The sequence below is a fragment of the Lepisosteus platostomus genome, chromosome 15 (assembly GCF_059453375.1).
Source record: "Lepisosteus platostomus isolate fLepPlt1 chromosome 15, fLepPlt1.hap1, whole genome shotgun sequence".
In the NCBI taxonomy this organism is placed as follows: domain Eukaryota; kingdom Metazoa; phylum Chordata; class Actinopteri; order Semionotiformes; family Lepisosteidae; genus Lepisosteus; species Lepisosteus platostomus.
This window is the reverse complement of record NC_142625.1, coordinates 22,287,188-22,308,090: the sequence shown is the minus strand read 5'-3', so window position 1 is coordinate 22,308,090 and position 20,903 is coordinate 22,287,188. Positions and strand designations below refer to the sequence as shown.

Below are 20,903 nucleotides of genomic sequence, written 5' to 3'. Positions count from 1 at the left end.
GAGACCCCGGATGGAGCGGCCATTGGTGGGGAAGTGATCTGGGCTGCACGATAACTGAAGGAGGCTTCTTGCAGGACTGAAACAGCCGGAGGAACTAAACTGAAAAAGAACTGTGGAGCTCGGGCATAAAACATCCAGACAGCCCTTAGGCCGGACTAAAAGTGAGCCCGAGTGGACTGGTTCAGGGCGAAACTTGGGGATCGCGATCTTGGAAAACGTTGTGGGTTTTTTTTTTTAACAGCAAAGGAGGAAAAAAAAAAGCAAACATTGATCAAGGCTCCACTCCAATCCAGGGGCTTGCTTAATGAATTATGTCTGCCACAAGCATTGACCCTCAGGTAGGCAGGGCTGGATATGCCGGGTCATTTCCTCTCTCTCTCTTTTTTTTTTGAGGCCTTTACTTTGAATTAGAGGGAAAGGAAATTCCGAGCCCCTAAAACATTTTGGGAATAATCGAAAACATTTTTTTTAAATTGTGAGGCAGGGCAGAGCGATACGTTATGCCATACGTTAGTAACCCTGCAACTACAACGCAGCAGCCTGACGTGTTTTAAGGCTCGGGTTTCGTTTATCACTCAGTCCTGTGGATGTTTTTCTTCTATGGCTGACAATGGGAATGTACTAAGTTAGAAGGGAGTGTTCTCTTTATATTCAGGATCTGCTGACTTTCCCGGGCACATCCTTGCCCCTTTTCACGATCACTTTCCTTTCGGTGGGGGGGATACCGAGGTGTAACTTGTTTCTGTTTTATTTTCTTGCATGTTACCGTTTAAATGGAAACGCAGAGACCAAAAGGACAAGAAACTAAAGGTAAGGAAATTGCGGGTCTCTCGCACCGTGGAAGAACGCGTTACGTTTTTGTGAGCTCCGTGTTTCCAGCTAAGGACAAATTCTTTTTTTTTAAGCTTTATTATTACTCGATAAGTAGCCCTAGGTGATAAAAAAAACAAACTTGAAATTGCGCCCCTGATGACGACATTCATTGTGTGTGGGGGGGAGATTTCGCAGAAGCTATTGATCACCGGATGAATTTGTGCTCTTTATGTGATTTTAAATGTTATCAGGAGAAGGCCTGACAGACGCCTTTGACTCCTGCGAGATTCCGTTTACTGTATTAAATTTCCAGAAGGGTCACCTGATAGGTTTTTTTACTTCCTGTACACTTTGTAATCGCTCTGAGGCTCTGTACTTACAGTCCTACATTTACGTTTTTGTCTTTCAGCGTCTGATTAAGCACAGTTATTTTTAATATCGCCTCGCATTGTGTTAAAACTGGTTAAGGGACTCGGATGGAGCTCGTTTTTAAGCAGTTTAATGAGAAATCAAACACTGTGTTCATGGCGTTTGCGGGGACCAGTTGCATTGCCTTTGTGGTATCGTTGCATTTTGCAGGATGTTAGCGTTGGGTAAGGTAATGTGAGGACCTTGTCCCCTCCTCTGAATTGTCAGGAAAGCTGTGGAGGGGAGATCTACAGTCTGCTCGTTTTAGCTTTGATGTAATAATAATTGGTTACACTTATATAGCGCTTTTCTGGACAATCCACTCAAAGCGCTTTACAGGTAATGGGGACTCCCCTCCACCACCACCAATGTGCAGCATCCACCTAGTTTAAACTGTAGTTCCGAAAGTGCTGTACCCGTGCCTTTTCATTTATTTCCTAGTTTAATTAGGTGTTTTGCTGATACAGGCCGAGGGGTAATTATGCTTAGTCTTGAGTAGCAACAAAAAGTGCAAAAGAAGGCACACCAAAGAACTGGGGTTTTGTCCAGTACAAATAGTAAAGGTGGTCAAATCAATTGGTCACACCATATTTTTATAAGAAAAAAAAATGGGCACTTCTCAGTGTTTTTTTTTTTTGTTATGCACAGTCCTACGTCAGGACACGCACCTTGGGTAGATAAGAATCTGATACTGACAAATGTTCCTTAATTGTTGGCATTCCGCTGGAGTTGAAGCAAGAAAGAAATAAAATCCACCTGGCTATAATTATAACTATCACAAGCAACAGGCACCAGGCAGAATACACTCTGGATGGGTCGCCAGTCCGTCGCAGGGCACACAAAAACACAAGCTTGCTCACGCTCACACCTGGACAGTTTTCCCAAACGCCAGCCAGTGTTGGGCCGGACCACCAGGTAGAAAACCACACAAACACCTGGGGAGAGCATACGAGCTCACAAACATGCGGATAGCATCCCAGGAGTTGTACCTGTACAGCTGTGCTGGTACTACTGTGCCACCCCAAATAAATCAACATACATGTCCATATATATATATTTAAAATTGACTCTTTTAAGATTTAGAATTTAAATTAATTTTAATTCTAGTTCAAAATGTGTTAGTCAGGTTCTGCTTATAGGAAAGGCTTAAAATGGATAGTGTTCAACTCCATGAGTGGTTGAAGAACAGAGATAAGAAATCCAGAATGTCTGGTGGTGACTTAAGAAAGATGTGGACCTTTCAGTGCCCTCTTGCCTGAGAGAAGATTGCATGAGTGTCCTTTGCAAATAAGGGACAACTGGATAAGTGAAATTTTGATGTTTAAGGGTGTTCAGATATTATATTGTCTTTTAGTTTTACCAGTATATGTGGTTAAAGGAATTGCACTTCACAATACTGTTACATTACATACAAGATCCACACTGAATAATCTAAATGGTAATGAAGATGTCCTGCATATTAAGGACACGATAAGGAAGTCTAACTGCAAACACATGGGCATTTAACATTCCTCTTATCTGTATGTCATTGCCTTCATTGCTATTGGGTCATATTTAAATGCTTAAAAAAGATCAGGTCAGTGTTGATGAAATAGAAGATACACATACAGTTCAACTCCACAGGGATAAGCCAGCTAGAAAAACTGTGATATCTCCATTTATCAGTTTCAGAGTACAGCGTTTAACTAAATGAGCACTGTTTTGCACAGTAGCAGCTTGATTTTCTTCTAAATGGTTGTCATGCTCACTTTTGATTTTTCATTGCCTGAAAATAACAAAAAAGTGACATCTCTGCTGGTAAGCTGAAAACTGATAGTACAGCGTATCGCGTTAACTTAAACGTGTTAGATGTATAGGATACCTTTTCATCAACTATGCTGCATCTTCACAAAGCATTTTGTACATCTTTCATTCCAAACCGGTGCACTTTGAGTGTAATCATCTTAACACTAAACAGAAACCATAACATCGAAAGGAAGCCTAGGTCACCTGCATTATCCATAGGACGTTTACTGTGGGTCAGGTTTGTTGGTGTGATTCACTTCCAGGTAAAAAACAGACATTGCTTGTGCTGCTCTGAGGTTTTGCAGAGGAAAACTAAAAATGCTGCATGTGCACTCTTATGCTCCTATAATGCCAAACAACGTGAATAAGGCAGCTGAAGTACCAAATTGTAGAGGTAACATCTTGTGATGGGTATACTATTTTTGGATTTAATAATAACTTGTCAGTTGTTGTTTCTATTCAGGTTTGTTTCATGAAAGAAAGTCATTACTTTTATTGATATGTTTTTTGTCAATGTTTTTTGTTTCAGTGCAAAATGGTTCGCTTCATCAAAAGGACACTGTTCATGACAATGATTTTGAACCTTACCTCACTGGTCAGTCTAACCAGGTAAATATTTATTAGAATTATTTGCTTTGGATAAGCCCTTATCCAGGTTGATTTACACTGTATACAAAGCTTGTATTATGTTTGTGAAAGCACAATACAATGACAATAAGGCAAACTCTTGGCTTGAATTGTAATCTGAGCATTGCCAGTTGTGATCAATAGGTGCTTGACGGGTATATTGCTTCATAGTTAAAATGACATCAGTTGAGTCTCTGGTTCAACCAATGAAGTGCCTCAAAACACAGTTCACACTTTATGGCTCAGATGTCCCCAGTCTGAGATTGTCACCATTACTAGTCATTTGAGGGCATTCATTTGCAAAAGGATTCTTTTATTTCAGCAAAATAGAGGCTCCTGGGGGCCTTCTAAGTGCCTTAGTCAGCAAAAAGGCTCTCACTCGAGTACAGATTGAGCTTGTGGTCACGGGTTCCTGTCTGGGTTATGTCACTACTCAGCAATGAGTGGGATTCCCCAAGCAGTGATGCGCAGTTGACTGAGATCTGCCGAAGATAGGATTAGATTAGTCAGCCAGGTCTCTCTGCCTGTTCTCCGTAATACAGCGATCCCTGCAACCTCCCAGGTGCTTGCAGGCATCTGGTGCTGTTCCTCTCCTCCAGTTGTCAATAAACCTCCAGTACTGGCCTGTGATGTGTTAATGGGTGAGGGGGTTAGATGTATCTGCCTACATTTCCTCATTCTCCTCTGGGGCAGGAAAAGGATTTGTAGCTGCAAGCCGAGATATGAAAGATAGTTAACTATTGTAAATTGCCTGTGTTTTGGAGATTCTGAATTTAAAGAAAAGGTTCCCTGCCTCTTGCTGGCGGTCTCCAGGTTTGCAGTGAAGTGAGAAGCATGCCACTTTTCCTTTTGGTTCTGACTCTGAGGCAATATGGAGCCTACACCATGTCAAAAAACATATGGCATTGAGAGCTTGCAGAAGTTCTCTCTGTAAGCTATGTATTAAACTATTGATGATTACAAATTTGGTGACTTAGTTAACTGACTTTTTAAACAACTCCTTTGCGTAGGAATTAAAATCTGCAGACTTTGGCCTGTCTGTAGGTTACTGTTGTAACTTCATCATACTGTTTACACACAGCAAGAAAAGATTCAGATAAATGTTCTTCTGTTTATTTTGTCCAGCTGGTGTTGAACCAATGTTTATTAAATAGCTAATGGTCCTCTGTTGTTATTTGTGATCAATTTGCCAGAACTGTATGATGTCAGTGCCCCACCATATGCACTATTCATCAATCATTACAGCAGAGACATGATGTCCTGTCTCCCAGAACATTCTCGTGCTTTACCTGACTTGTATATTTGAAGTTAAAGCTGTTAGTTTGTTGGAGCAGTGTTGCGGCTTTTGGCAAGTTTGCCTTATGGAGAATTTGTGAGCCAAACGTGTTCTGTTAATTTGCACTTTTTTTGGTAAGAGTGTTTTTCAGTTTAGTCTCCCTGACAGGTTCAAGTAGCCGATCACTATTAGGGGCTGTATGATAATTAGCAGAGGATTACAAAAATAACTTCACCTTAGCACAGAGTAAAAACAGAAATTTACAACGGAATAAACAACCATTGATAACTAAGATGGTGTTTTATAAATAAATGAGTTGTTTTGCTGTCATTTGTTACTTTGGTATATTACTTTTACGGTGATGAAAATTTAATGTTGAAGTGCAGCATTTCACAAACTGTAACCCAGATGGAAATGTTCAAGGTTTTATTTGGGAAATTACTTGAAGAGCAATAATGCTTTAGAGTGTGCTTCTGAAAAGATTAATCTTCAAAAAGGTTTTACTGCCATTACCCTGAACCAGCACTAGATTAGTCCTCACACAAGAAAATCTAACCTTGTTCCACTAAATCTCCTGCACATAAATGCCAGTTTATATATGTACTGGTGATGTGATTTCTTTGACTGAATTTCATCAATGTTAGCTCGCACTTTATCATTAGAAGGGCCAGTGTTTCCTGGCAATAGAATCAAATTGTGAATTTCAAATGTTGTACATTTAGGAAATGCCAGTTATACATTAGGCCTATGTAAATAAAAATAGCAGATGACTTGGTGATGGAAAATATGCAAACTAGTTACAGCACTAGAGTGCATCACATTCCAATGTTCAGCATGATGCAAATATCTGGATGAAATCCATTTTAGAGTATTAAAAGGTATCATTTTGACATAACGAATGTGCTGCACAGGTCTATGGAAGTAAAAACGCTGATTGTTTTTTCATCACTGTCAGAAGGTAGTGAAGGATATCGCAATTAAATGTTGTCTTCTGAAAAATTAGAAGTAGTTCTGTTTCAGGAATAGATGATTTAGATGCAAAAGCCTTTATCACTGCAAGCTCTCTGCACCTGCACATAAGTATGCACACAGTAACAAGTGTAGCAACTTCAACAAATTTCCAAAATCAGGAATTATAAATCAAGCTTAAATAAATTACCAATAATATATCTGATCCCATAACCAGCAACAATTGACCTTCCAGTCTTTGTCATAACCTGGTTGAGAGCTTAAGTAATCAATTACATTTCAGCGGACACCACAGAATTTTGTAGCACATGTATTATATTTAGAACAGTAAAGTACTGAACACAGAAGGATCCTTTTATATCAGTCTAGTCTTAAGTAGTGCATGGAAGATAATTTAGTAAGAGGTCAGCCTTCAGAGCATTGATTATTTTTGGATAATATCTAATGAAGTATTTATAAGATAGGACTGCAAGGTCACATTTTATAGAGAAGCACTTGTAGACGATTTGTTGATGCACTTAATGCCCTCAGTGAGTAAGATTTACTATATATGCAGTATTTCTTAGAATAACATTAAGAGGACTTTTTTAAAATCTAAAATATCCCCCTTTTGAGTTCCTTATATAAAAAATAATAGCATGTAATAGTTAAGATCCCTAAGAAGCACTGAGTGGCATTCTTCGATGGAGTGCCTGTTTATTGTGGATGTTTTCCTTTACAGTTATTGAGCTATGGCATGCATCAATGACTATAATCCTATATTCTGTACTGGGTCCTGTATGCATGTGTATAGCTCAGTGTTTTAGAAGGAGACAAAAGAGAGAAGGCCATTTCTCAAAATGATGGTCCTCATGTTATTGTTATGAATCCAAATCCACAGTAACACAATACCCTCTGCCCCAGATTGAGCTTTTTAAATTTGTGGAATGGGTAGTTTACTGTTTTCATCCATTAGCATTGAAGTATTTGTTCTGTGTGTATGTCTCATACAGGAATCGATGTATAAAGAAACCATTCAATGTTGAAAGATAAAGAAATAAAATTAACATTATTTTATACTGTTTTCTTAATCTGATATTTAAAAGTGAAAACAAGAGGCCTGTATTATGCCTTCGGTATATGTTGATCTGAAGGCCCTATTATGTTGAGCAGTGAGATGGGTATAGCAGGATAATTATTGTAAAGCAAGGGTTTTTGTCTTTAGAAGGGCAATACCATGAATTTATTTTCATTATTTATTGTATGTGTTTTTGAGACCAAACTATGGTCTATTTTAAGATGCTGATTCCCAAGGAGGGTTTTGAGTTTATATAAATCTGCTTAAGCTCTAATTTTATGTTGTGCACTGTTACAATGCTTCGTAGTAAAAAGAGAAACGCTGTTGGCTAAACAAAAAAAAAAATGAAAATATTTAATAACAGTACAAACTACATGCACAACTTTATTTTTTTCTCAGTTTGCTAAACCTTTATTCCAGTTCCCTGTTCGCCAATAAATTACATGGCATTCTCTTACAATATTAGTTGCATTTGCTTCTAAAAAAGCAATTATACACCAGGCTTCCTTTCATTATTTTTTAAGTATGTTGTGTATTTTAATGAGGCATGTTATTCTCTTGTGCTCTTATTCTGTGCAAGAGATCAAATTGATTGATGTACAAAGTGGGAAAAATAGCATGTTTTGGGTGGTGCTAAAAGCATATAGATTAGCCTTCTCCTAAGAGAGCTAGATATGTTTCAGTGGGAAATGGGGAACCAGAAACTTGCACTCCAGTGCATCTGAGAATTTTACATCAACCAGCTTCTGTTTTATGTGATATTAAGTAGGATCAATATAACAAGGTATCAGTTCTGCTGTAGTGCTTCTGTGAAATGGAAGGACTGCAAATTGAGTTGCACATCAGATTTGATCAAATGTGGCGTTGTTCTGTCTTAACTGTTTGACACTATATTTTATTTTTGTTTTAAACAGAGCAGCAGTTATCCGTCCATGACCGATCCATACTTGTCCAGCTATTATGCCCCCTCCATTGGTTTTCCCTATCCTCTAAGTGAAGCGCCCTGGTCTACAGGTGGAGACCCTCCGATTCCTTACTTGACTACCTATGGACAGCTGAGCAATGGAGACCACCATTTCATGCACGATACGGTTTTCGGCCAACCCGGAGGACTTGGAAGTAATATTTACCAGCACAGGTTTAACTTTTTTCCTGAAAACCCAGCTTTTTCAACCTGGGGAACCAGTGGCTCTCAGGGACAGCAGACTCAGAGTTCAGCCTATGGTGGCAGTTACAGCTACCCTCCCAGCTCCCTGGGGGGGACTTTGGTGGATGGACAGACAGGCTTTCACAACGACACTTTAAACAAAGCTCCGGGCATGAACAGTATTGAGCAAGGCATGGTGGGACTCAAGATTGGGGGTGATGTGACGGGATCTGCTGTCAAAACGGTGGGTTCTGTCATCAGCAGCACGGGGATTAGCAGTGCGATAACGGGAAACGGTAGCACGGCGATTGGCATGCCCCTTCCTAAGCCCACATCCTGGGCAGCTATTGCCAGCAAACCGGCCAAGCCACAACCAAAAAAGGCCAAGCCTGGGGTGCCAATTGTAGGCGGAGCCTTACCCCCGCCGCCCATCAAACACAACATGGACATCGGCACTTGGGATAACAAAGGCCCTGTGACAAAAGTTCCCCCGCCTCAGCAGCAACAGCAGCAGCAGGTCCTGTCTCCTCAATCAGCTGCCCAGCAGATGGCACAACAAATGCAACCCATTGCTATGCAGCCTCAGCACCAGGCACCCCTGCAACAATACCAGAATCACAGCCAGAATCTGCAGCCCCAAAACCGCTGGGTGGCCCCCCGGAACAGGAACCCAGGCTATGGCGCCCAGGGTAGCAGCACCGACAGTACCTCCTCTAGCAGTGCCTCCTTGAGCAACTCGGGCCTTGGGGCAGAATCTCACCCGGTGCTGGAGAAGCTGCGCGCGGCCCACAGCTACAACCCCAAGGACTTTGACTGGAACGTCAAAAACGCGCGGGTGTTCATCATAAAGAGCTACTCGGAGGACGACATCCACCGTTCCATCAAGTACTCTATCTGGTGCAGCACGGAGCACGGCAACAAGCGCCTGGACAGCGCCTTCCGTGCCATGAACGGCAAGGGACCCGTCTACCTGCTGTTCAGCGTCAACGGCAGCGGACACTTCTGCGGCGTGGCCGAGATGCGTTCCCCCGTGGACTATGGGACGAGCGCCGGCGTCTGGTCTCAGGACAAATGGAAAGGCAAGTTCGACGTCAAGTGGCTCTTTGTCAAAGACGTTCCCAACAGCCAGCTCAGGCACATCCGCCTGGAAAACAACGACAACAAGCCCGTGACTAACTCTCGAGACACGCAGGAGGTGCCCCTGGAGAAGGCCAAGCAAGTGCTTAAAATTATTGCAACTTACAAGCATACCACCTCAATCTTTGATGACTTTTCACATTATGAAAAGCGACAGGAAGAGGAGGAGGTTGTTCGCAAGGTAAACGCCTTTACCGCGCTCGTTCTTTTCTGAACTGGAATCTGAGGCTGCAGCTGGAAGGAAATCAAATAGGAATTTCCGATTGAAATTTTTAGTCTTTCCAGTCTTTTTGTTTTTAATGTTACACTTACAAATTCCATGCTGTGAGATACAATAATAGTGTTTCTTTGAAAAAGATTTCTGGGCTCCATTGCTTTCAATGAATTTTAAGCGAAAACGGGAGTCTGTGTATATTCAAGTGATTTAGAATTAAAGCAGGTGACTTATCACTTAAAGCCTTTGATCAGTTGGTCTCTTTTGCATCCAGTTCGTGAAATGAAATATAAGTTCTACTGAAATTATTATTTTTTTAACTGGGATGTCACAACAGCTTTACAGTAGAACCTAATAGTGTTTGCATTGGGATTTTTTGTCGGGTACTTTACTGTTTTGAAATGCGGTGTTTTAATAATAGCGAAACATTCACTGAAATTCAAAACTGAGCCACAAACTGTAAGTTATATTGTGGGAATCTTAAAATTAGCTATCAGTTTTGAAAGAAATTCTTAATTGTTACACAATGAATGAATGCATGCTTTCCATAATTTTGAAACATCTAACTTTTACCAACACTTAGAAGTTGCGGTAAGTAAATATATTTAATCAATTAAATGTATACCAACTTCTCATTTTGAGTAGAAATGTTTTTTTGGGTTGAATTTAATCTTTTTGCAGTAGTCTTTTACCTTGAGTAATCTGGTTTTAAGCTTAGTACCTATGTTAACCTTAGTATTTTTATTTCTGTTTTATGTGTTTGTTTTAATGGCCTGCAAATACCCTTCCATATAAAGAGAAATCAGTTTCAGGGAACTGGCCGAAAAGCAGTGTAACTGAACTTTGCACATAGATTAATATGCTATGCTCCAAAATTTATCAGTCAGTTTGGGTTTAAGAAACCACTTGGGAAATGTTAACAATATGGAATGCTAACCCCATTTGCATCTGAATCTTTGAATGTCATTATTTACTCTAAGCCAAATGAAAAATAGACCTTTTTTGTGCATCACAAAAACAAATATGCTTTAGAAAACACAATTTAAAACAACTTTTTATAAATGTCACATTGTTGTCCGGACATTTTACTGTTGGTAATAGATTTTCTGAAACGTTTTATTCACAGTCACTGAGTATGTTTACTCCTTCTCTCCATTGTTAGAACTTTGAGCCCCCTCTGATCCAGAACCGATCCAGACTGGATCAGGTACAGTATTCTTTCTTGTTATTTGCCTGATGGAAGAGTTGGTGAGGGAGGCAGATACAATGGCTCGCATTACTGCCAGCATGAAATATGGGGGGAGGGCTGGAGAATGGCTCCAGGGGTGAAGACACTCGTGTGGGCTGAGCTCGATGGCCCAGATGAATTTGTGAGTTAGAGCCGGGATGATGTCTCACAAGCTGCCTATGAGCGGAATCCCCCGTGAAAATGGAAAATAAATAGCTGGAATTAGTCAGAGAAGGCTCTGTCTCAGCCCAGTGGTGACTCATGCCACTTCCTGGGCACCTGCAAGCCTGTCAGAGAGGGACATGCCACACCTCTGTTTGGTGGTAACCCACCTTTAAGGGGCAGTGGACTTGGCACCAAGACAGAAGTGTCTGGGTGGGTGTGCCCGTCAGAGGAGCTGGTCTTGTCACATTCTCCCCATGCAGTCCGAGAGTCGTCGTCGCTGTAAACCATGGTACAGATATTTGGCTCTTCCAAACTGGGCGCGTGCATAAAATGAGAGACGGAAATTGTATGTGAATGAAATAAGCTCAAACCAGATGTGACGCTGTAAACTGTTTTGGTGCCCCTGAATGGTGACATTACAGAAAACCCTTGCTCAGCAATTGCCCTACCAGTTTTTGACATTTGTGTTTTTCTTATGTCTTCTTACACGTAACGCCAATCTAGCATCAAAACAAAATAACTGGCTATTGGACTAGGTTTCTTAGACAAATGTATGCTTTAAAGTTAAGCTGTGTTCTCTGTTGATTTTCTTGTATTTGTCATTGAGGAGGTTTAACACAGTGCTGCAGTCAATTTCCATTCAGCTGTTGTAATGCTTGCTTTTTTGGAGACGTTTGAAGACGGCTTGAAAATGGAAAGGAGACAATCCTTTGCCATAACATTGCTGGTAACGCCAAATCAAAGATCAATGCCCCTCACCTAAAAGGGGCAATTTCCACCTGCTTGAACAGCAAGCAGTTGAATAGAATTATGCAGTGTTCCACAGTGAGGAACCTTTCTAAGTCTTTTTCACTGAACTTTGTAGCAAGTCTTTTGGTAAGAATAGACCAGCACAGCCTTTGCACCATTGTACAACTTTGGGTATTGATTCATTGAGCATTAATAAGTCTTGATTAAAATTGCTAGACTTGGATTTCCAGAACCTGTTTAACATAATATACTGCAGCAGTGTATGATATATATGACCCTTTTCTCCCACATTTCCTAACCTTTTTCTTTTTTTGTTTTTTTTTGTAGGAACGCCAAAATCGAAGTAAACAGTAGAAGAATATATTCATGGCTTGATCAACGGTTTTACCAAGACTGATATTTGATTTAACAGGCAAAAATAGCCCACCTTTTCTATTTAATTCTGATGATGTCAGGCTGCCAGCCAGCATCGAGACTTAAGCTTTCTGCTCCAATGTTACCTTCTTGTGCAGGGAAAATAAGCTGTTTTATGTATTACTAGCTACAGCCTTTGTTTTCTACCTTTCTTTAGTCAGACTGGTGACCATTTTCTTTTACCCTCTTTTAATAATATTAATTGGGGGTGAGCATCAGCAATTAAACCAGTCAGTTCCTGTCTTGTACGATCAAAACCCAAAGTGTAGTATTCTTTCTTGTTCACCAAGAGCAGTGTTGTCAGAGCTGATTGCCAGATGTGCCCATGCCTAACTGAGCAGAGGTTTTTGATTTGTTATTGCAAGAACAGAACAGGAGGGAGCAGATTAAATGCACATTTACTGTGAGACAACTTTTCAGTAGTTTATATTCATATGTAATACAAGTCTGTGTATGTATGTCTTGACTTGTTACTGTGGTAACAATTTAAATCGGTTCTAAAAATATAAATGCTCTTTTTATCTTGTGAGCCTTAAAATTACTGTTTACTGACAGTGATGTCAGATGCTTAAAACAAAACTGAGTAATCTACTGTCGATAACCATACCACTATCGGGGGGGAAAAAGGACTCATTCAAGAATCTCAGGGGCAGCACTTCTGGATCTCTGTTCTTGGGGTGAAAGACTACCACATTTTGTAAAGTTTCTTAGAATCCGAGATCCAGTGATGATAGTTTCCTGCTTTTTTTATAAATGTTGTAGCACATATTGCTCCATCTGAAGCTCTGTTGTCCATGACCTTAATCCAGTCTGAAAATGTAGCATTTACAGCTTTTTAAAAAGACGTTGCTATTTTTTTTAATTAGAATGTGATGATGGAATTGCAACATTTACATGTGAAATCATGTTTTTTTTTTAAATCACATATACTGTCATTTCGTAATCTAGTTCTTTTGCTTTTAAGCTTTTTAAACTCAGTTTAATGAACTTTTCATTTGTCCTCAGAAATGCTAAGCTTTAATGTAGGAGCACATAGTGATGGATAAAGCCTCAAGTGTGTAACCTGAAATTATTGTTACTGATTTACTGTCAACACTGATGGTGAAAAAAGAAAAATATGGTTTCTGTGTGTGATTTCTTGAGAAAACGTTTTTTTGTTGTTGAATGAGGGGAAACGATTTATAAAAGAGTGGTGGCTGCTGACTGGATTTCTACAGTTAAAGAAAAGTGTCTGCCCTCCTGCATGAATTATGCAAAATGATTGCAAAGGTCAAGATTACTTTCTAATATTTAAGGAAAACCAATAGCAACATTATATACAGTGTGCATAATATTGTAAAACAACTGCAGTGTAAAATGAATCGGGCACAGGAAAAAGCTATTCACAGGCTTTTAATGGTAATTAAATGAATATTATTGCCTTTAAACAGTGTGTTTTAGTAGCTGGAATTGCCTACAAGACAAAAATCATCCATATTTTAAGGGCAAACAACTCATTGGGAGAAACCATTGCATTTCGGGGGGGACAAGGGTCAGGTGATTGCATGAGCCATTTTAGTGTTCTGATCTGTGTAAATTAATTCATTGCTGTACAATAAACTGAAGTTGCCATTGATTAGCATGCAACTGTCAGTGCAATGTTAGCAATATGGTATTTGTACTGCATTTCTTTGATCAAGTAAAGGTTTTCCAATGCCTGATCAGCTACAGTTCACACTATTCTTACCCTTACAGAGGTTATGATGACCTTTTCAGGATAATACCTCTCCTTTCATCTTTATAAGAATTTTGGTCTCAAGTTTTTCCTCAGTGATTCACTGTGAGTTTGCCAAGAAACCATCAAGCTTCTCCATGTAGATTCTGACCTGTTCTGTGTTTTGTGCGTTTTTTTAGATGAAGTTTGCCTTTTGGATTAAGTCCACAGGTGCCCTGCTTATTGAGGTATCGTTGTACTGTTTTCTCGGGCTTGCAGTCCATATTCTCCAAAGTTATTGTAGATTCTCTCGGCCATTAGTCTTAGTTGATCTCCACGATGCGTGTCCAGGATCTTGACTACATGCTCGTTTTTAAGTCTTGTTAACAGATGTTGGAGAAATTCTATAAATACCAACTGTTTGGTGTTTGGTAGCTGCTGCCTTTGTGTGCTTTTGGCCTTCGTGATCAAACTTTATCCCTTGATTGCTAAACTGTGGTACCATCCTTTTTAGTCTTGGCCGTTTTGAGAATAATTATGCTCGTCACAATCTCCATGGTTTGGCAGTGGCTTTGCTGGACAGTTTGAGACTTATTGGGATCATCAGAGGTGTGCTTCAATTAAAGTTAAACATTAAACCTGTCTGTTGAGGATAAATCATGAATGAATGGTTTCATCGATGCATGTTATCATTTTTGTGATGTAGGCTTACCAAACCTTGGGTTGGTCTAGTTTTTATTTCCATTTAATATAAGCATGTGATTCTGAAATTGATTGCACTGGATACTCGTTATTTTGCATACTTAATGCAGGAAGGTGCTTAACTTTTGTCTGACTGTAAAAGCATGAAACAGTGCTGGTGCCTGTTGCTTTAGTACTCAGAATAACATGCACGTGTTTATTGTTAGGAGATATTTGCTATGTAAGGAAGCCGCTAATTACGTTTTTTAAAACTATTTACAGGAAAGGACCTCAATTACAAGAATAAAATATGAACTGTCATTTAGACTTGTATTTAGATCATTTTAGTTAATGTCTGAATCTTGCCTGTAAGATAAAAACCAAACAATATTGGATTATTTTGTTTTTCCTCTTTCCTTTAGGAGAATACAAGCCTTAATAAACAACATCTATTTAGCAAGAACCATGTTAGTTGTTTTTCTCTGTCTTCTCACATTTCGAAATCCATTGTTTTCAAGGTTGGTAATTTGATGTAGGTTATCCTGTACAAAAAGTACCATGTAAATCAGATCACAGCTGTGTCAGACTCCAAAACATGGAAGTACTAAACAGGGATAATAAACTTTATTTTATTTTGCGCCTTTAAAGGTGGCTTCTCAAAGCACTTTACTGAATGACGACAAAAAATACACAAGTTTTACATGATGACAATACAGTTAGAGGAGACAGTAGATGGTGGTAGTAAATACAGTAGGAGCAGAGGGGTAAAGAACAGAACCAGTTAAGTAAAGGCTCTTCTAAAGAAGGTTTTGAGTCTGGATTTGAGTTTAGAGAAAGTGACTGATATTCTTTGGGAGAGAGTTCCAGAGCTTTGGGGGCATAATACGAGAGAACCCTGTCATCCATAGGTTGAAGACAGTCTTAGGGACAGATAGGTGACCAGAATTAGAAGAGTCAAGGTTGCGAGGTGGGGAGAAGGATGATAAGAGCTCAAGGAAGGTACTGGGGTGCCAAACCATGCTTATAGGTGAGCATGAGGATTTTGGAGTAGACACGAAAAGTGACAGGAAGCCAGTGCAAGGACTCCAGGATAGGAGTAATGTGATCACTTGCAATAGACCTGGTCAGGATTCTGGCTGCTGAATTTTGGAAGTACTGGAGTTTGTTCAAGGTGGATTTAGAGACCCCAGTGAGCAGAACATTACAGTTGTCAATCTGGGAGAAGAAAAATATGTTGATCAGCTTTTCAGCCACAGTTAGTGATAACATAGGGGGTAGTCTAACGTTATTTCTGAGGTGTAAGAAATGTTTTGACAATATGCTGCACATGTGAGTCAAATGTCAAGCCTAAATCAAATATCCCCCAAGTTTTTCAATTTAGACTGAAGCTCAGGTACATTACCATCCACAGATGGGGTTACAGCATTGACTTTAAGTTAATGGGAGGGTGCCAATAAGCAAGACTTCAGTTTAGATTAAGGAAACTTTGAGTCATCCATGCTTTTATGTCGGAGATGCAATTAGAAAAGAAACAGCCACATCAGTGATATAGATGTAGATTTGAGTATTGTCAGCATAGAAATGATAGTTGAGGCCATGTGATCTTAAAAGCTGACCAAGTGGAAACATGTAAATGCTGAAAAGTAAGGGGCCTAGTATGGAGCCCTGAGGAACACCAGATAACAGTTCCGGGTTCACGCAAGCATTCATTTGGCTTGGGAATATGAAAGTATTAAAAACCCTGGCACAGAGAACATGAGTAAATATTATGTACGGTTTTGAACCGATGACACTCCCATGTTTTTGTGCTAGAGTTCTCTAATTGGTCATTTAAAAATAAGCGCCATCCGATTTGACTGAATAAGCACAAAGGTGGGATTGCTTTTCATGTAATGCTGTATTTGCAAGCATATTACGAGGCATGAGTGAGGTCAGTACGTTTTCCTTGGTATGTCTGGTTTCATTCCATTTTACTCAAGATGTGTACTGAAACTCTACAGGCTGCATGCATATGCCAGTGAACAGCTTTAGTCTGGCTATGATGTGTCACTCAGGTACAGCTGCATACAGTATGTTTTATTTTTAAGGTCCTGGAGTCCTCTAGTGGAAGAAACCATGAATGCAACCCTCCTCCTTAATTCAGAGATAGTTCTTCAATAATTCTAATTTAAAATGCATTTCTGTACTGCTCTTCATTTAAAGTATTCCACGTAGCTTTACACATGGGGGGCACCCCTTTCATCAGTGTGTAGTGCAGCCCCCATGCGAATCGGATAAAGAAGTGAGAGATTGCTTTGTCAATTGTATAAATGGGGAATTTTAGGTAGGACAGATTGTATTAGCCTAGAGTCTAACATAGCCAGGACAGGGCCAACCATGGGTTCTTTAATAATTTAGGATTGATGCAGATGAATTAGTTTCAGAGACCAGTTCTAAAGCTTTTTAGTTTAATATCTTTTGAAGCATCTTGTTTTTATTACAATGTTTTCCACACAAAAAAAAGTGGGTCTTTAAGGTGTCTCAGTACTTCAGGTTCCCCACTTTGTCTTCAGTTCTGCAGTGTAGCATGAGTCTATAAAAGTTCATGTTCTAGACATTGGATTGTTTTTGTATGTTTGATGTAATTATCTGTACACTCAAAAGACAAACCATACAAATCATGGTTTTACAAGACCACTGGGGATCTGTTTTAACAGGTGGGTAGTTTTGTCCAGATCGCTTTCTTTTTAAGAAGTGCCTATTTTCAACCCTAAATGCAACCAGATTTGAATCCTACACTCACCACATATTTTAATATTGTATTGTCTTTTTTATTGCTTCCCCGTGTTGTGTGGAAGCTTCATTTTTGAAAAGTCACCTTCTTTGGTAAGTTACACACAACCTTAAATTCTGAGTCGATTTTAATGCTGTAAGCATCACATATTTAAAATCCCTCATTTGTTGTGTGAATAAGTTTAAAACAAAAGTTGATAGTGATTTCCTTACTAGAACACACTCTGGCATGTTTTTTTTTTAAGATAACACTGTGAAGGTAACTTTCTTTAGCCTGGCATTCCGTTTAGAAATACGATCATATTCTGAACTATAAACCTTTTGAGCATTCTCTTCCTGTTAATCTAGGATTCTGCCGCCAGAGGGAGCTCATGTTTTAAGATTGGTTAAAAGATTTCCGAACTCTGAAAACCACACTTTGTTTTTCACCTCTGTTGTCTTCTGTCTGACGTTCCACAGCGAATCTTTTCTTCACGCGTGTGAATTTGGATTGAGACGAGTACAAGCAACACTGCCGAGATGGCAGCTGAAGAACTCTCCATGGTGCTGAACCTGGCCGCTAGCCGTGCCTATTGCGCAATTCATCTGCGCAAAACTCCAAGGATTATACAGTATGAAGAGAACTACACTAACACAATTTATACGTAATTACTTTATGTACTGTATTTGTATGCATGTGTAGGTGTAGTGTAGTGCAGCGACACTTACAACATTACATTACATATGAATGTGTCTTTTTTTTTGCAGGGTAAATATAGCACTCATTGTATTTGATGCAATTATCATAAGTGCCATGGCAACACGCATTTTCTATTACACTGTACTAGGAAACAAGTGTCCTATAGCTTTTTTTTCCCCCCAAAATTGATCAGATTTCCTGCTTTCTATAGTTGGGAATATTTTACGGCTTTTACCGGCTGATCTTTTTAACAGTTACTGGATTTGGATTTTTATCATGTAAAAGGTATTGCGTGATCTAACCATGTTTTTGCTATTTCGAACGGTACCCCTTTAAAAAGGCTGCTGCCACGTTAATTACTACCACGTGCATGGCACGTGTGCTCGGTGCACTCTGGCTTTTGGCTTCCTTAAAGGGCTGAACAACGTGAAAGGTATTTTCTAAAAGCAAGTTTACGCAATTAAGCGTTTCCGTTTAATAAGCGCGAAACCTATGCTCTGTCTTATTCATATGGTTAAAAAGAGAAATGATTGTTAGAACTTAGTAACTAAGAGGTTGGTTTGAGAGTTTCGCTGGCTTGGTTTGTTCACTCCTCGTGTTAACATGTCACGCTTTCTAATCCAGCTTCCCCGGGAGATTGAAGTGGGGGATACAGCAGGCAAAACAGATTCACGTTTAGGCCTAGTGCAGTACTTCTCAATTGAAGGTGCATTGCATAAAATCAAATTAATAAAACGACGATTCTGCTTGCCTTTTAGACAAAAGGTACAGCATGATCGAATTTAAAAAGAGTGATTGTTCCTTCTTTATTCTCCTTCAGTTCGCCAGGGAGATATAACGTTGTGACCATCGGTTTTGTCCTTTGTTAAAATATTGGTCTTGAGTGTGGTTCAGATTAGAAAGTGAGGTTTATTGTAAAACAGCAATTACGTTATAAACATCATTACGCAATAAAGCTACCGCCGGTTTTGTTCACCCATAGTGCAGTCCTGTAAGCGTTACAGTATCATCTGTGGGTTTTTTACATTTTATGTCCTTCTCAAATGACGAGCTTTATCGGGTTTACATTCACGGAGTACAGCTACCTGTTAGCCAACGCGTAACAGGGAACCAATTTAGAAAGAAACTATCTTAGATGTGTAGTATATAGTAATGTGGTACATTTTCTAATCGTTTATAACCAATTCGTTCTCATAAAATATGGATGAAATCGAGAGTGATAACAAGCATTTTTTTTTTAATGACAGATTCGTGTCAGAATTGTGTTATGTCTTAGAATTACGGCTTTCTCTGTAGTTTGCTCCCTGATGGTATTTCAGATGCTGGTAAGGTCAGGCCACCCAAGCAATCCACCGAGAATGTCTTTGGAGAATTTACCTGTCTGTAGTGAGGGTGAGCGCTGTCTTTACCTCCGTAGTACCGTCGAGGCGCTCAGTGGGCGTTTCCGCTTGACTTCAGATGTTCCTGAAACTTGTTTTGTTCATTTGTCAATCGAACCAAAGGACTACCGGAACCTAGAAGTACTCCAAGGTGGACAAATGGTGGAGCTGCGAGGCTGTAATTCACTTAGCCAGCAGCCCTTGCATCGCTGGAAGGTAGTTTCTGTGATGCTCATCCTATTAGGTCAGCCGCGTCCACATCTCCTGGACTTTGAAGTTTGCGCTGATGCAGCATGACAGGGCACGGCATGTTCCACACTGAGCCACCAGAGAATAAGGAGCTTTGGTAGTCGGTGTAAGGAGGTTAATCTATCGAGGACAAATAATGTATTGAGCCTCCTTTTTAAATAGGCACCAGCTAGTCAGTATCAATTCGGCACCTGGCTGGTAAGCCAGTACCTTTATTTGTGCCCCCTCACACGACATCTAGGAAACTTTACGACTAACGCAGCTCAGATGAGGCCTGCGTGCTAAACACGCCGGAGAAGGCCGTCCTGAGGCTTGCCGTTTTAAATTTCAGTTCAGCGTCATCGTGGACCTCGTTCGCCTTCATCGAATCCAGAACTTAATTCACTCATCTCTCTCTGTTTAATTTGTTCATAAAAGTTTTTTTTTTCATGTTGCAATGAAAAATGGAAGACGGTTCCGGAACCGAGAAATAAAAAAAAAGAAATGAACGTCAAATTAGAAAAAAAAGATTAAATTTTAAGTTAAATTTGGGGGTTCAATTCAAGAATGAAGAGCTCAGTTGGTAGTAGAATCCGCAGTCAGTGGGTTACAAGGACCATATCTGGATGTCCTGATACGAAGTGATACGATGGGAAATTCCTGTGCACTGCATGTTCAATTCCTATGCGGTAAAACTATGAGAACCCGTAAATTCAACAACAATCTTCCTTGTTTTACCAAAGCCTCAAGGCTTAAAGATCACCTTCTGCTCACGAAGTATGCTGCCATCGTTTTGGTGTAAATATATCTTTTGACAACCTTGCCCTAGAAATCTAATCAAGGTGCCATCTGCTCCTCTTGTGTCAAGCAAGGGCGCGTGACTGCTGTTTATTTAACCCAAACTTAGGGTCACATTTACTTCGGCTTAAGGGGGGGTAATTATGAACCTGCTTGAGCAGGTGAATAATAAAAATATCGATTGAAGGCAATGCGATGATCGTAATTTAAAAAAATAATTACTAATGCACATGGATTCGATTTTTTTTATTTAAAACAACATAATCAAGTACAACAATTCAAAATTTTACAAACCCAAAATGACAGCATCAACATAAACAGCAGTTTATAAAAAATACGGTGCTAAAATTTTTCATCTGTCTTAAATTGAGGGTTTTAAGTTTACATACGCACTGTAGTAATGCCTTTGTCAAATGCTGCCTCTTAATAGGACATACATACTGTGGTTCATTACATTTATTGAGATTTAAGAGTGGGATGATTTGTTATTTCTATAAATTATACATATGTAAGTTTAAAACACTCCATATAACAGATTATTTTTTAGCACGAGACAGAGATAAGACACACAAATAAAATTCCTTTTCCAATTTCTTAGTTGTTCAGACTGAGTAAATGAAGAACTATTAACGAAAGAATTGACCAGATTTACATTTTCTTTCGGGATGAAAAACCATAGAGTG

At 39.6% G+C, this 20,903-nt stretch overlaps 1 protein-coding gene across 1 annotated transcript; it reads left to right on the top strand.

The window, feature by feature from the left end:
* Window positions 1-14: 14 nt before the first annotated feature.
* ythdf1 (YTH N6-methyladenosine RNA binding protein F1) lies at window positions 15-14,827 on the top strand. Its single transcript, XM_088608329.1, has 6 exons — window positions 15-338; window positions 786-810; window positions 3,536-3,615; window positions 7,850-9,400; window positions 10,596-10,640; window positions 11,904-14,827. The coding sequence occupies exons 1-6, from the start codon at window positions 312-314 to the stop codon at window positions 11,928-11,930; spliced, it is 1,755 nt and encodes a 584-aa protein (XP_088464455.1). The 5' UTR covers window positions 15-311; the 3' UTR covers window positions 11,931-14,827.
* Window positions 14,828-20,903: the final 6,076 nt, after the last annotated feature.

Coding starts and splice junctions, on each gene's coding strand:
- ythdf1 (XM_088608329.1), top strand. CDS start 312: ATGTCTGCCACAAGCATTGACCCTCAG. Junction 3,616..7,849: donor TCACTGGTCAGTCTAACCAG/GTAAATATTTAT, acceptor TGTTTTAAACAG/AGCAGCAGTTATCCGTCCAT. Junction 10,641..11,903: donor ACCGATCCAGACTGGATCAG/GTACAGTATTCT, acceptor TTTTTTTTGTAG/GAACGCCAAAATCGAAGTAA.